The sequence below is a fragment of the Sardina pilchardus genome, chromosome 1 (genome assembly GCF_963854185.1).
Source record: "Sardina pilchardus chromosome 1, fSarPil1.1, whole genome shotgun sequence".
Lineage (NCBI taxonomy): Eukaryota > Metazoa > Chordata > Actinopteri > Clupeiformes > Clupeidae > Sardina > Sardina pilchardus.
The window spans coordinates 32,058,856-32,071,220 of record NC_084994.1 but is presented as its reverse complement, the minus strand read 5'-3'; the positions used below and the strand labels follow the sequence as shown (position 1 = coordinate 32,071,220).

Below are 12,365 nucleotides of genomic sequence, written 5' to 3'. Positions count from 1 at the left end.
ATCAGAGTCCTTCCTCTGTGGGTTGTAGCCTAGTGCTTTTTCGCCACCTGCTGGAAGGGAGTGCACGGTCACATCGAACTAAGCGAAGTTTGGAATCCTTGGCATAAACCAGCCTGATCTCACCAAAAGGCGTAGAATGTCACGCCGGTTTCTTAAGTCATTAGGCGTGTTATTTGACGCATTTCGTGCTTTTGGCGTATAATTAAATGCGAGCGTACAATAAGACGCTAAAAGCCTTAAATGCGTAAAATGGCACGCCAAATAGCTTTAAAAGTGGCGTATCATTTTACGCCAAGCCGTGAACCTGATCTCACCAAGAGGCGTAGAATGTCACGCCGGTTTCTTAAGTCGTTTGGCGTGTTATTTGACGCATTTCGTGCTTTCGGCGTATAATTAAATGCGAGCGTACAATAAGACGCTAAAAGCCTTAAATGCGTAAAATGGCACGCCAAATAGCCTAGCTGTAAAAGTGGCGTATCATTTTACGCCAAGCCGTGAGATCACGCCATAAACGGAGATGGGGTTTTGGATTTTTTTGGATTTTTAATTGGATCCCCATTAGCTCGGTCAGACCAGCTATTCTTCCTGGGGTCCTATAAATCATTTACTTACATGTATCATAATTTACATAGGAAACATAAACCATACAACATTTGACGCACACAACCACATACAAGAAAAAGAATATAGACAAATACAGAAAACCAAGACAAAAATTCAACCAGACTATGACAAAAAGTAAAATAGACAGGACTTGCTCCTATAGGTTAAGTTCCATTGTACACATTTTATAATGTTAATAATACTACCTCATCTGATAATCTCATATGCTATTAGTGACACACATTTTAACAATTTAGTGATCTTACACTATTTAACTCATCATAGTAGAAATTCAAACCAACACACCTATCACAACACATAGGCAAAGCAAGGCAATTATGTTGCATTCCTTGACAGAAGATGTTTTTTTAACAGTAATTTAAATGTGCTCTTGCTGTTTTCCTGCCTGATGGTCCTAGGTAAAGCATTCCATTCACTAATTCCTCTAAATACCATTGTTCTTTGCATCACATTGGTTCTTGCTCTGGGTAATATGAGTTTCCCCTCTGTTGCTTGCCTGGTAGCGAAGCCGTGTTGGTCTGAAGTCAGTGACAGTTCATTATACAATGTGGTGGTGGGAAAACTCTGTTAGAAAAAACGTGTACAGCCTACCTTGAAGAGGTCTCAAACAAAAACGTGATTATCATTTTAGACAGGATGATTCATGTTCCATCCACATCACCATTCTGTCACCGTCGATTTTAACTCTGCTTTTAATATGATTTAATACTTTAATACTTTTTCAAGTTTAACTTCTCCCAATACAGAAATATGCAACACTAGGCATCCCAACCTGCATAAAGTCATTTCAGGGATGTATCCCTACAGGAACTTCCGGGAGACTTGGGATGTCTGCAACACTGATGCTCCAGGTCAGTGCACCATTCTTGTTTATTCTGTAAATTACTGTGTTAGTTCTGAGCCTAACCAATATGTTGTGAAATGGCCATTCTAGTCTGCTCACTAAGATCTCCACTCATCCATCCACAGAGATGCTGTGGACAGGTTTGTGGACTGGTACAATGACCATAAATTGCACTGTAACACCTGCAAGACTGTGGAAATGCCCTTTGACTCCCAAATCAATTGGTGATCGAAGCCTGACCATACATGGCAATAACATAAGTAGGCTTGTGGACTGGTACAATGACCATAAATTGGCAATAACATAACATTGCACTGTAACACCTGCAAGACTGTGGAAATGCCCTTTGACCCCCAAATCAATTGGTGATCGAAGCCTGACCATACATGGCAATAACATAAGTAGGCTTGTGGACTGGTACAATGACCATAAATTGGCAATAACATAAGTAGGTTTGTGGACTGGTACAATGACTATAAATTGCACTGTAACACCTGCAAGACTGTGGAAATGCCCTTTGACCCCCAAATCAATTGGTGATCGAAGCCTGACCATACATGGCAATAACATAAGTAGGCTACCTAGGCATTAATTGACAACAACTTGAGCTGGCAGATAGGCCTACAGAGTACAGAAGGTAGTCACTGTCTGTGCCAGAATCAATCAGCTCAACTTTTTACGTAGACTACGATTGTTCGGTGGGAGCAGCAATAGAGGCCATATACTACGGTATCACCAGCTGGTTTAGGAACCTAAATATCCAATCAAAATCAGTTTTAGAACAATAGCAAATCAGAGCAAATTGGCAAGCCTGACTTCCGGGAAAATAATGTACCCATGCAGATACTACACTGCACATCTATATGATGCCAAGAGAGTGTCTTGTTAGAGGACGCCTGCCTCATCTTTCTCACCACAGGTGTCTGTTGACACAAGAGAAGCTTTCCAAAATTAGCGCATCATAAGGCAATTTTTCTATGGTGATTGAAAATGTCTTTTTCTACTTTAAAAAGTCTTTCACAGGCAGGACCTTAAGGGACTCCTGTGCTGTATTTGAGGAAGATCTTCCTCATCAATGGCAGGTTTTGAAATGCATTGACGAGTTTGATTTCAGACTCTCCAACTCATTCAGTATGTTGTTTATCTCAGAGATGGAAATTCCCCTGTTGCTTCATCACCATCATCACTTATTGCATGTGATATGAAGACTGGGTGTGTACTTCAGCTTTCAGGCAACAGTAGTACGCCTTCTTTTCAGTGGGGGATGTAGATCAGTCTGAACATGGGATGAACAGCAGAGGCTATTTGAGCAACCGTGCATCTTGAAAATGTATCCAAACCTCTGTTTAACCCCATTGATGAAGCCATCTACGGGGTTACAGTGACGTAGATGGATCCCATGCTTCAACTGTTCCATCCTCTCAAGGAGAATTGAGGTCGTTGGCACCAAGACTCTTGTGTAGGCCATTTTACCAGACTGTAGAACATCAAGGGCCTTTGATGCCTTTCATAACCTTATGATATAGACACACAAAAAAGATAAGAAAACATTTGTAAGTAAAAGTTATTATATTATTATCATTAACCTGGAAGACTACTGCTGTTGTCTTTATGTCTGAAACTTCATATTTCTAGGCTTGCCAAATGCAACAAGTTGGCATAGACCTAGCCTATTCTGAAATGAGCTATTTCTGTGTAAAGCTATAGCCCCTTAAAGTAACCTATATGGATAAGGCTTCTGCCCCAGTGTAGAGTGTGCACCAGCGATGTTGAAGTCATTCAACTGTAACCTACTTGTGGACCATTTGCCTAATAATGACTTCACTAGCGGAATTACCCTGAGTGTGTTTTATCGTGAAGGTGAGCACATGATCTGCGCTGCAGGTGTATGGGGTGTAGCTTGTGACTCAGCTCGTTGTTCAACGTATTTTCACACCTGTGAGGCAAGCAAGCACACGCCAAAAAAACAGCCTATTTCTGTCAATGTAACCTATCTCAAGTCCCAAATGAAACATTGTTATAACAACATGTTGTTTAAATCTATTGAAAAGTTTGACTGGTTGGCTACTGCACTTTTTTTGCGAGTGAGTGAGAAGACGCATAGGCTACAGTACAACGCAGAAGTGAGATATGCTGCAATAAAAGCATGCACTTACACTGCTACCGGTACAAAGGACATTGCGTAATCTTTCAGGGACTTTCTCGTATTAGCTTAGGTCACATGGCTGACGTCACATAAGCCTCTGTATATTAGCGGCAGAGGGGAAGGTCTACACATGAACTGAGTTGGTCTGACATCCCACATCCTGAGAGAGAAGAGAGGCCACAGCACTCTGCAAGGATGGGATACTTGTCTTTTTTCTCCACTGAGACATGGACTCTCCTCTTTCTATTTGTGAGCCTGCTGACATTGTAAGATCATTTGAAACTGTTCAGTTTGTGTTTGGTATTTTTGGTGGTATTATTCTGATATTGTGTGTTCTATTTATTTATTTATTTATTTATTTTTATAGCAGATCTATTACTATTTTAAAATAGTTTAAAACAGAATGTATTACACCCCGCTCCTGGCAGGTGGGCTTGACTGCCACTGCAGTTCAGAAGATAAAGAGAATGGAAGATTTTGTAGTGCTTCCTAAACATGCTTACAAAGCATCCCGTCACATGAACTGATCATTAATGTGCACAAAATGTGCATTCTCTTAGGTATGGGGTCTGGCCTTACAGGTTTTTTAAAAACCTAGGAATCCCAGGCCCTAAACCATTACCTTTTCTTGGGACCCTTCTGGAATATAGAAAGGTTAGTCTCTGCCTGTCTGTTTGTCTACATAACAGTATTGTTTTATTGTTATTCTGTGCATTTTGATATTTGTGGAACTTCAGACAGAGGGGAAGTATCACCCCCATTGATTTAGACTTCTGAAGATCGCCTTCAAAAAAGCCCAAAGCTGCCATCTTTAAAGCCCCCAAAGTTGCCATCTTTTAGCCTATTTTGACATCAGTCAGGAAGGCTACAGTGTCAAAAGAAAATGGCAGCTATGAGCCTTTTTTGTAGGCAAACTTGTAGGCCCCCAAAGCTGCCATCTTTAAAGCCTATGTAGCCTATTCTGACATCGGCCAGGAAGGCTACAATGGCAAAAAATGGCAGCTATGAGCCTTTTTTGTGGGCAAACTTTAGAACCCCATGGCCCATGCTAAGCTACTTCGACCAAAACTCAAACTATGTTTTCCATGTGGATTGGCTGATCCTCCTTGAAAACATGAAAACTGCCAATCCACAAAGATAACATACTTTTGTGTCTAAGAGTAATGTGGCACCTAACTGGCTTCTTGGTGAAAATATGTTCGGAAGAAAGAGCATGTTGGACATTGCCAATTTTCAAAGATGGTGGCGGTCAACTTGGCTAACTGGCTGAAGCTAACTCTCCAAATGCTAACCCCCTATTCCTGTTATGCTGTAGGGCTTCACTCAGTTTGACATGGAGTGTTTCAAGAAGTATGGAAAACTATGGGGGTAAATTACCTACACAAACTCCAACTTTGGAATCATAAGACGGAGGCAATCACATAAAATAACCAACAGAGGTCTTCATGGCTGTGTGTTTTTGTAAAGTGTCTGTATTTTCCTGTCCTAGTATCTTTGATGGGAGACAGCCTATTCTGTCTGTCATGGACAAGACCATCATCAAAACAGTCATGGTGAAAGAATGTTATTCACTCTTCACCAACAGAAGGGTAAGCCTACATCCGCCTCATCAGTCAGCAACATGCTGTGTTCAAAAGAGTTTTTGGCATTCAAAACTTAAAATTGTACACTGTTTTAACTGTGCTGTTTTACAGCTGTTAAAATGTCAGTAAATGCATCTAAAAGTCGTCTGTACTCCTTGTTACTTCAAAATGTTACTATGTCAGTGCCTATTAAACATTAATATAGAATGTTTGTTTTATCTTGGCAGATAACAAATTCATTGTAATTTACTTGTTGAGTGCTTGCTATTTCTCTTGCTGTCACGGAAGGTCTTACACATATCACATGGTTTGTGTGCAGTCTCACACAGGGTAATTGCACACATTGTTGTACAACATCAAGAACATTGATAAAAGCATGACATCTTTCACTTCAGAACCTACGCATCAATGGGCCGCTGAACGACGCCGTGTCTGTAGTCGAGGACGATGACTGGCGTCGTATCCGGAGTGTTCTGTCTCCGTCTTTCACCAGCGGACGCCTGAAAGAGGTTAGATAGCGCTTGATTTTGGACGACTAATTTTTCATTTGTTTGTTTGTTTGTTTTGTTTTGTTTTGAAGATTATGTAAGTGCCACAAATGTAAATGATAACAATTATGTTACTAAAGCTGCTGACTGGAAATTCTAGAAATTGTTTTTCATTAAGACCAGGAAAGACTGTTCTGCACTGCCCTAGGCTACAAACCAATAACTCAATCAGTCATCAATGTTTTGTGCTTTGCTCGAGAAGAAGCGCCCAAAAAGATAGGATGTTGTGTATGTGTGTTAACAACACAACAACACCATTGATAAACTGATGTTCACATTCTGCCTGTTTTGTACTCAGATGTTTGGCATCATGAAGACGCACTCCAAGACGCTAGTCAGGAACCTGAGGCGGGAGGCCGTCCAGGGCAGACCAGTGGATCTCAAAGAGTGAGTGGAGAGGACATGGATGGGGAGGACAGCTGGGCCTGAAGTTAGAGTGGACTGAGTACGAGAGAGGGGAAAATGGTGGACCAGTTAACATTTTATAAACTCGCAACAAAGGGGCCGTTCCCAGGAAGTGAAGTAATGATGATGTCTTCAGAATAATGATGTAATGATGTGTACAGTAATGATGATGTCTTCAGAACAGAGGTGGACAACTCCAGCTTCAGAAAGTAAAAGTCCAATCATTGGTTCTACCTGTGCACTTAAGTGTCATCATTACTTTACTTCCTGGGAACGGTCCCTTTGTCTACCTGGCTGAAGAGTTGTGCTAATTAGAATGAGCTGGTTCAGGTGAATAGTTGGCACAGATATGTGGCAGGACTTACTTTCTGAACCTGGACTTTTACTCCCCTGCTTCAGAATATACAGTATAAAGGGTCTTTCAAGGGATATGGTCAGAAAGTGGAAGGAACAGCCTAAATCTTTACAGGATATTCAGCAACACTTTGATGAGGGTATTAAGCTCACCATCACTCTATCCACACACTCTCTCTCTCTCTCTCTCTCTCTCTCTCTCTCTCTCTCTCTCTCTCACTCACACACACACTTTCTCCCCCTTCTCTCTCTATCTCTCTCTCTCTCTCTCTCTTACACACACACACACACACACTCTCCCCTCTCTCTCTATCTCTCTCTCTCCTCTCTCCCTCTCTCTCTCTCTCTCACACACACACACACACACACACTCTCTCCCCCTCTTTCTCTCTCTCTCTCTCTCTCTCTCCTTTCTCCCTCTCTCTCTCTGTCCATCTCAGGTTTTTGGGTGCATACAGCATGGACGTGGTGACCAGCACTGCTTTCAGTGTGGACATCGACTCCCTCAACAACCCCAATGACCCCTTTGTCACCAACATCAAGAAAATGCTCAAGTTCAACATTTTCAACCCCTTTCTTATCTTAATAAGTACGACATTTTCCCACACAGTACAGTATGATTTGAGCTATGGTCTTACTCAGATACATTATTCTCTTTATGTTTATTTAATCATCTACATGTATTTACAGTTTGTTAGATGTATGTCTCAAATGACGGTAATAAGAGTTATATATTTCCTATATATTTTCTCTAGATATAGAAATAAAGATTTCTATAGCACCTTTCAAGGTGCCCTTGGTTAGTTTGCAAACAATGATGCACATTGCTTCAAACTACACATACTGTAGGTCTTCGTTTATATTGCAGTATCTCTCATAAGACTGAAATAAAAAGAAAGAGAAGAAAACTCTTTCCTGCTAATAGTTTTCTGTCTAGTATGTGTAATGCCTCATATATTTTCATATAGGTGTGTTTTTGGAAGGCTTGGCTTGCTCCAACCAGCTCCCTCGCACCTAAACTCGTACACCATCTGATCTAATTCTTACACCATCTAATTCCTACACCATCTGATCTAACCCTTGCACTATCTCTGTGCAGTGTTCTTCCCTTTTACCGTTCCCCTTCTGGAGAAGATGAACGTCTCTTTGATGCCCGCCGCTGTCATGGACTTCTTCTACACCTCGCTGAGGAAGATCAAAGCCGAGAGAGAGGCCAGCACTCAACAGGTATGGGTGGTGGTTTAGTGGCACTCAACAGGTACTTATAGGTGGTGGTTTAGTGGCACTCAGCAGGTGTGGGTGGTGGTTTAGTGGCACTCAACAGGTACTGTATGGGTGGTGGTTTAGTGGCACTCAACAGGTATGGGTGGTGGTTTAGTGGCGTTCAACAGGTACTTATGGGTGGTGGTTTAGTGGCACTCAACAGGCAACAAACTACAGCGGTGGTGGTGGTGGTTTAGTGGCATTCAACATGTATGGGTGGTAGTTAGTGGCACTCAACAGGTGGGTGGTGTTTAGTGGCAGGTACTATATGGATGGTGCTGGTCTCCATGACTGATGTGCCATTTCTGTGTGTGGTCACCTCTGCAGAGTCGAGTGGACTTCCTCCAGCTGATGATGGATTCCCAGGGGTCGGAGACTGAGGGCAAACAGCAAGAGGAAGCACCACATAAAGGTCAGGGGTCACAGAGCGCCAATCCATGCACATTTAGCATTCAGCACACACTTTTAATGCAAAGCGACTTACATGCCAATTACATTACAAGGGCCATAGTCCCCAGAGCAACCAAAGATCCTTAATTACTGACAAGACAGAGCAACATAATGCATCTCTATGGAAGAAAAATTCGAACAGTTCCTGTCTGCTTAAAGAGGCGTGTCGCAAAGACGTCATAGTGGGATATCGATCATCATGCAATAGTATAATGCTGGCCCCAGCCGTGGCGCGACTGGCTGGGGCACCTGCACCGCACGCCAGCGACCCGGGTTCAATTCCCGCCCCGTGGTCCTTTCCGGATCCCACCCCTACTCTCTCTCCTGCTCGTTTCCTGTCATACTCTCTACTGTCCTGTCCGATTAAAGGCATAAAAAGCCCCAAAAAATTAAAAAAAAATAATAATAATAGTATAATGCTATACAGAGACAAAGTTGTCCTGACTGAACTGTATTTGTTGTGTCCATTTGTGTCTTCTAACTAACCCGTGAAGCCAAAGGCAAATTTCCACATCTAATAATAATAATAATAATACATTTTATTTATATTGCGCTTTACATCAAATAAATGATCTCAAAGTGCTACAATGCATACACACAGACACGCACACACACACAAAAAAATGATAATAAAGGATAAAAGTAGCATAAAATTAAGCTAAAACCAGCATATAAAACAGATAAAAAGAAAGATTATTATTCTCTTTTTACTTTCTTATTCACTTGTTTTCAATGTCTCTGCGTCCCCCTCCTCCTCCTCCTCACAGGGCTGAGTGATCACGAGATTCTGTCCCAGTCGATGATCTTCATCTTCGCCGGCTATGAGACCACCAGCAGCACCCTGTCCTTCCTCTTCTACAACCTGGCCACCAACCCCGAGGCCTTGGAGAGGCTGCAGCAGGAGGTCGACCAGGTCTTCCCAGACAAGGTGACTTACCCACACCTGTAGATCAGCGACCTGTAGGTCACTGGAAAAGTACAGATAGACAGACAGATAGATAGATAGATAGATAGATAGATAGATGGATACTTTTATTATACTTATATGTAATGCAATGCAGTCAGCATCTGAGCAGAGTGCCACACCTGCGCCAAAGTGGCAAGCAGGTCTTCCCAAACAAGGTGACTGACCACATAGCCTAATTTCTAAAGGAATGTTTTTAGTAGTAACACCTGATATCTAACACTTGGGCTGGTCTGGTCTGTATTGTATGTGTTGATTTTGTCTGGTCTGGTCTGTTTGAAGTATTGCGTGTTGATTTGGGTTAACACAGGTCTGGTCTGTTTTTTTTATTTTTACCAGGCTCCAGTGAGCTATGAGGGCGTGATGCAGATGGAGTATCTGGACAGCGTTCTGAACGAGACCCTGCGCATCTTCCCCGTGGTGCCACGCGTGGAGAGGCTCTGCAAGAAGACCGTCGACATCAACGGCGTCACCATCCCCAAGGGGACGGTCGTCATGGTGCCTGTCTACGCGCTCCACAGAGACACGGACGTCTGGAGCGACCCAGAGAGCTTCAAACCGGAAAGGTAGGAGGCACCCAGAGGCATGCCCTATGGGCAGTGTGTGTGTGTGTGTGTGTGTGTGTGTGTGTGTGTGTGTGTGTGTGTGTGTGTGTGTGTGTGTGTGTATGTGAAAGGTAGAAGGCACCACTACCCAGAGGCATGCCCTATGATCTGTGTGTGTGTGTGTGTGTGTGTGTGTGTGTGTGTGTGTGTGTGTGTGTGTGTGTGTGTAAGGTAGGAATCACCACTACCCAGAGGCATTCCCTATGATCAGTGTATGTGTGTGTGTGTGATAGGCACTACTACCCAGAGTAACATTTATCAGTTCTCAGTGTGTGTGTGTGTGTGTGTGTGTGTGACCAGTGTAACCGGAAAGATAGGGCGTGATCAGAGTAACTGGAAAGGTAACATTCCGTAACTACATGTGTAAAGAATGGGAATACACTGCAGCAGGAGATCACACCACTTCCATTTGATTACAGCATGTGAGTATTGATTACAGCCAACAGCACATTACATCCCAGGAGCTCCAACAGCACATTACATCCCAGGAGCTCCAACAGCACATTATATACCAGGAGCTCCAACAGCACATTATATACCAGGAGCTCCAACAGCACATTATATCCCAGGAGCTCCAACAGCACATTATATCCCAGGAGCTCCAACAGCACATTACATCCCAGGAGCTCCAACAGCACATTATATCCCAGGAGCTCCAACAGCACATTATATCCCAGGAGCTCCAACAGCACATTATATCCCAGGAGCTCCAACAGCACATTATATCCCAGGAGCTCCAACAGCACATTACATCCCAGGAGCTCCTGTGATTTTCCCTTCGCTCTACTCATGTAGCGCATCCCTGGTTTCCTGAGTGTGTGATGTGTGGTGTGTGTGTGTGTGTGTGTGTGCAGCGTGTGTGCAGCGTGTGTGTGAGAAAGGTAGTAGGCACTACTATACCCAGAGTAACATTTCTGGGTTCTCAGTGTGTGTGTGTGTGTGTGTGTGTGTGTGTGTGTGTGTGTGTGTGACCAGTGAAAAGCTCTGTCTCAAAGCTTTGTTTTCCTGTCATGTTCCTGTCAGGTCAACAGATTGCACCCCAGGTTTCCTGATTGTATCCCAATAAACCTCTGAAGTCACACGAGAGCCCATTTTGCCATGTTGTCTCTGTTCGCCAGGTTCAGTAAGGAGAACAAGGAGAGCATCGACCCGTACACCTTCATGCCGTTCGGACTCGGCCCCAGGAACTGCATCGGGATGCGCTTCGCTCTCGTCAGCATGAAGCTGGTCGTGGCCGAGATGCTGCAGAACTTCACCGTGGCCACCTGCGAGGAAACGCAGGTCCCCGTGGAGCTGGACAACCAGGGCCTCATCGCGCCCAAGACGCCCATCAAACTCAAGCTCCTCCCTCGCACATCGTCACACGGTACGCCAGCGGAATAGGAACATCACACATCGTCTCACGGTGCGCGAGCGGAATAGGAACATCACACATCGTCTCACGGTACGCGAGCGGAATAGGCCATCACACATCGTCTCACGGTACGCGAGCGAAATAGGAACATCACACATCGTCACACGGTACGCCAGCGGAATAGGAACATCACACATTGTCACACGGTACGCCAGCGGAATAGGCCATCACACATCGTCTCACGGTACGCCGGCGGAATAGGACATCACACATCGTCTCACGGTACACGGTACGCCAGCGGAATAGGAACATCACACCTGCTGTTTGCAGACTCTCCTTAAAACTCTACTGTAATGTATTGCAATACTAATGTAATGTATTGCACTCATTGATGCACTTATTACACACACTGATGCACTTATTGTGGTTTTTAATTTGTTGTTAGAAGTGCTCTTAAAAGCTTAAATGTTTTATCATGTTGTACTGTAAGTCGCTTTGGTTAAAAAGCGTCAGCCACATGTAATGTAATGTAATGTAACAATTTTGTCATTTTAATGTGAAGTCTTTTGACTCGTTGAAATGTTTATTGTCTGATAATGAATTACCGAAATGTGTGTGGCAACGTCGTCTTATATTATTGATGCTACTTATGGCAGGAAATGTCCAATCAAACCCAGGCCCCGGTCCTGAATGTTTGTATGTCCCGTTGGAGTTTTCAAGCCGACCTGGGTTGAAAGTTGTTCATTTGAATGTTCGCAGCTTGCTGCCTAAAATGGATTTTATCAGAATATGGGCGGTGTCTACAAAAGCAGATGTTATTGCCATATCGGAGACGTGGTTAAAGAAGACCGTCTCCGATAACAATATTGCCATTGATGGTTATAATATATTTCGTGTAGATAGGAAGAGTAAGGGAGGGGGTGTCGTCATATATGTGAATTGTAGATTCAATGCCATTTTGATAAAGTCCATGACTGTCCCTAAGTGTTTTGAAATGTTGGCCATTGATTTAAAGTTAGGAAATACAAGTCTAACTGTTGCCTGTTGCTATAGACCCCCTTCAGCTATTAAGGAAGCCTTGTCCACACTCTCAACTGCACTTGCAGACATTGTACATCAGAAAGAAATTATTCTTCTGGGAGATCTTAACTGGAATTGGTTGACAGATGTGTCAAATGAGTTTAAAAATTACTGTGATTCTGTTAATTTAACTCAAGTGATAAAT

At 43.2% G+C, this 12,365-nt stretch overlaps 1 protein-coding gene across 2 annotated transcripts; it reads left to right on the top strand.

The window, feature by feature from the left end:
- Positions 1-3,780: 3,780 nt before the first annotated feature.
- On the top strand, positions 3,781-11,672 carry LOC134075117 (cytochrome P450 3A27-like). 2 transcript variants are annotated; one of them, XM_062530603.1, is made up of 12 exons: positions 3,781-3,880; positions 4,175-4,268; positions 4,930-4,982; positions 5,104-5,203; positions 5,593-5,706; positions 6,044-6,132; positions 6,945-7,093; positions 7,604-7,731; positions 8,095-8,179; positions 8,985-9,145; positions 9,521-9,747; positions 10,905-11,672. In XM_062530603.1, exons 1-12 carry the CDS (start codon positions 3,810-3,812, stop codon positions 11,167-11,169), a joined length of 1,536 nt encoding a protein of 511 aa, XP_062386587.1. In that variant the 5' UTR covers positions 3,781-3,809; the 3' UTR covers positions 11,170-11,672. The 2 variants fall into 2 exon arrangements, with proteins under 2 accessions (XP_062386587.1, XP_062386596.1); XM_062530612.1 differs by lacking the exons at positions 3,781-3,880; positions 4,930-4,982 and having other exon boundaries at positions 4,224-4,268.
- The last annotated feature ends 693 nt before the right edge of the window (positions 11,673-12,365 follow it).

Coding starts and splice junctions, on each gene's coding strand:
- LOC134075117 (XM_062530603.1), top strand. CDS start 3,810: ATGGGATACTTGTCTTTTTTCTCCACTGAGACATGGACTCTCCTCTTT. Junction 7,732..8,094: donor GAGAGGCCAGCACTCAACAG/GTATGGGTGGTG, acceptor TCACCTCTGCAG/AGTCGAGTGGACTTCCTCCA. Junction 9,748..10,904: donor GAGAGCTTCAAACCGGAAAG/GTAGGAGGCACC, acceptor TCTGTTCGCCAG/GTTCAGTAAGGAGAACAAGG.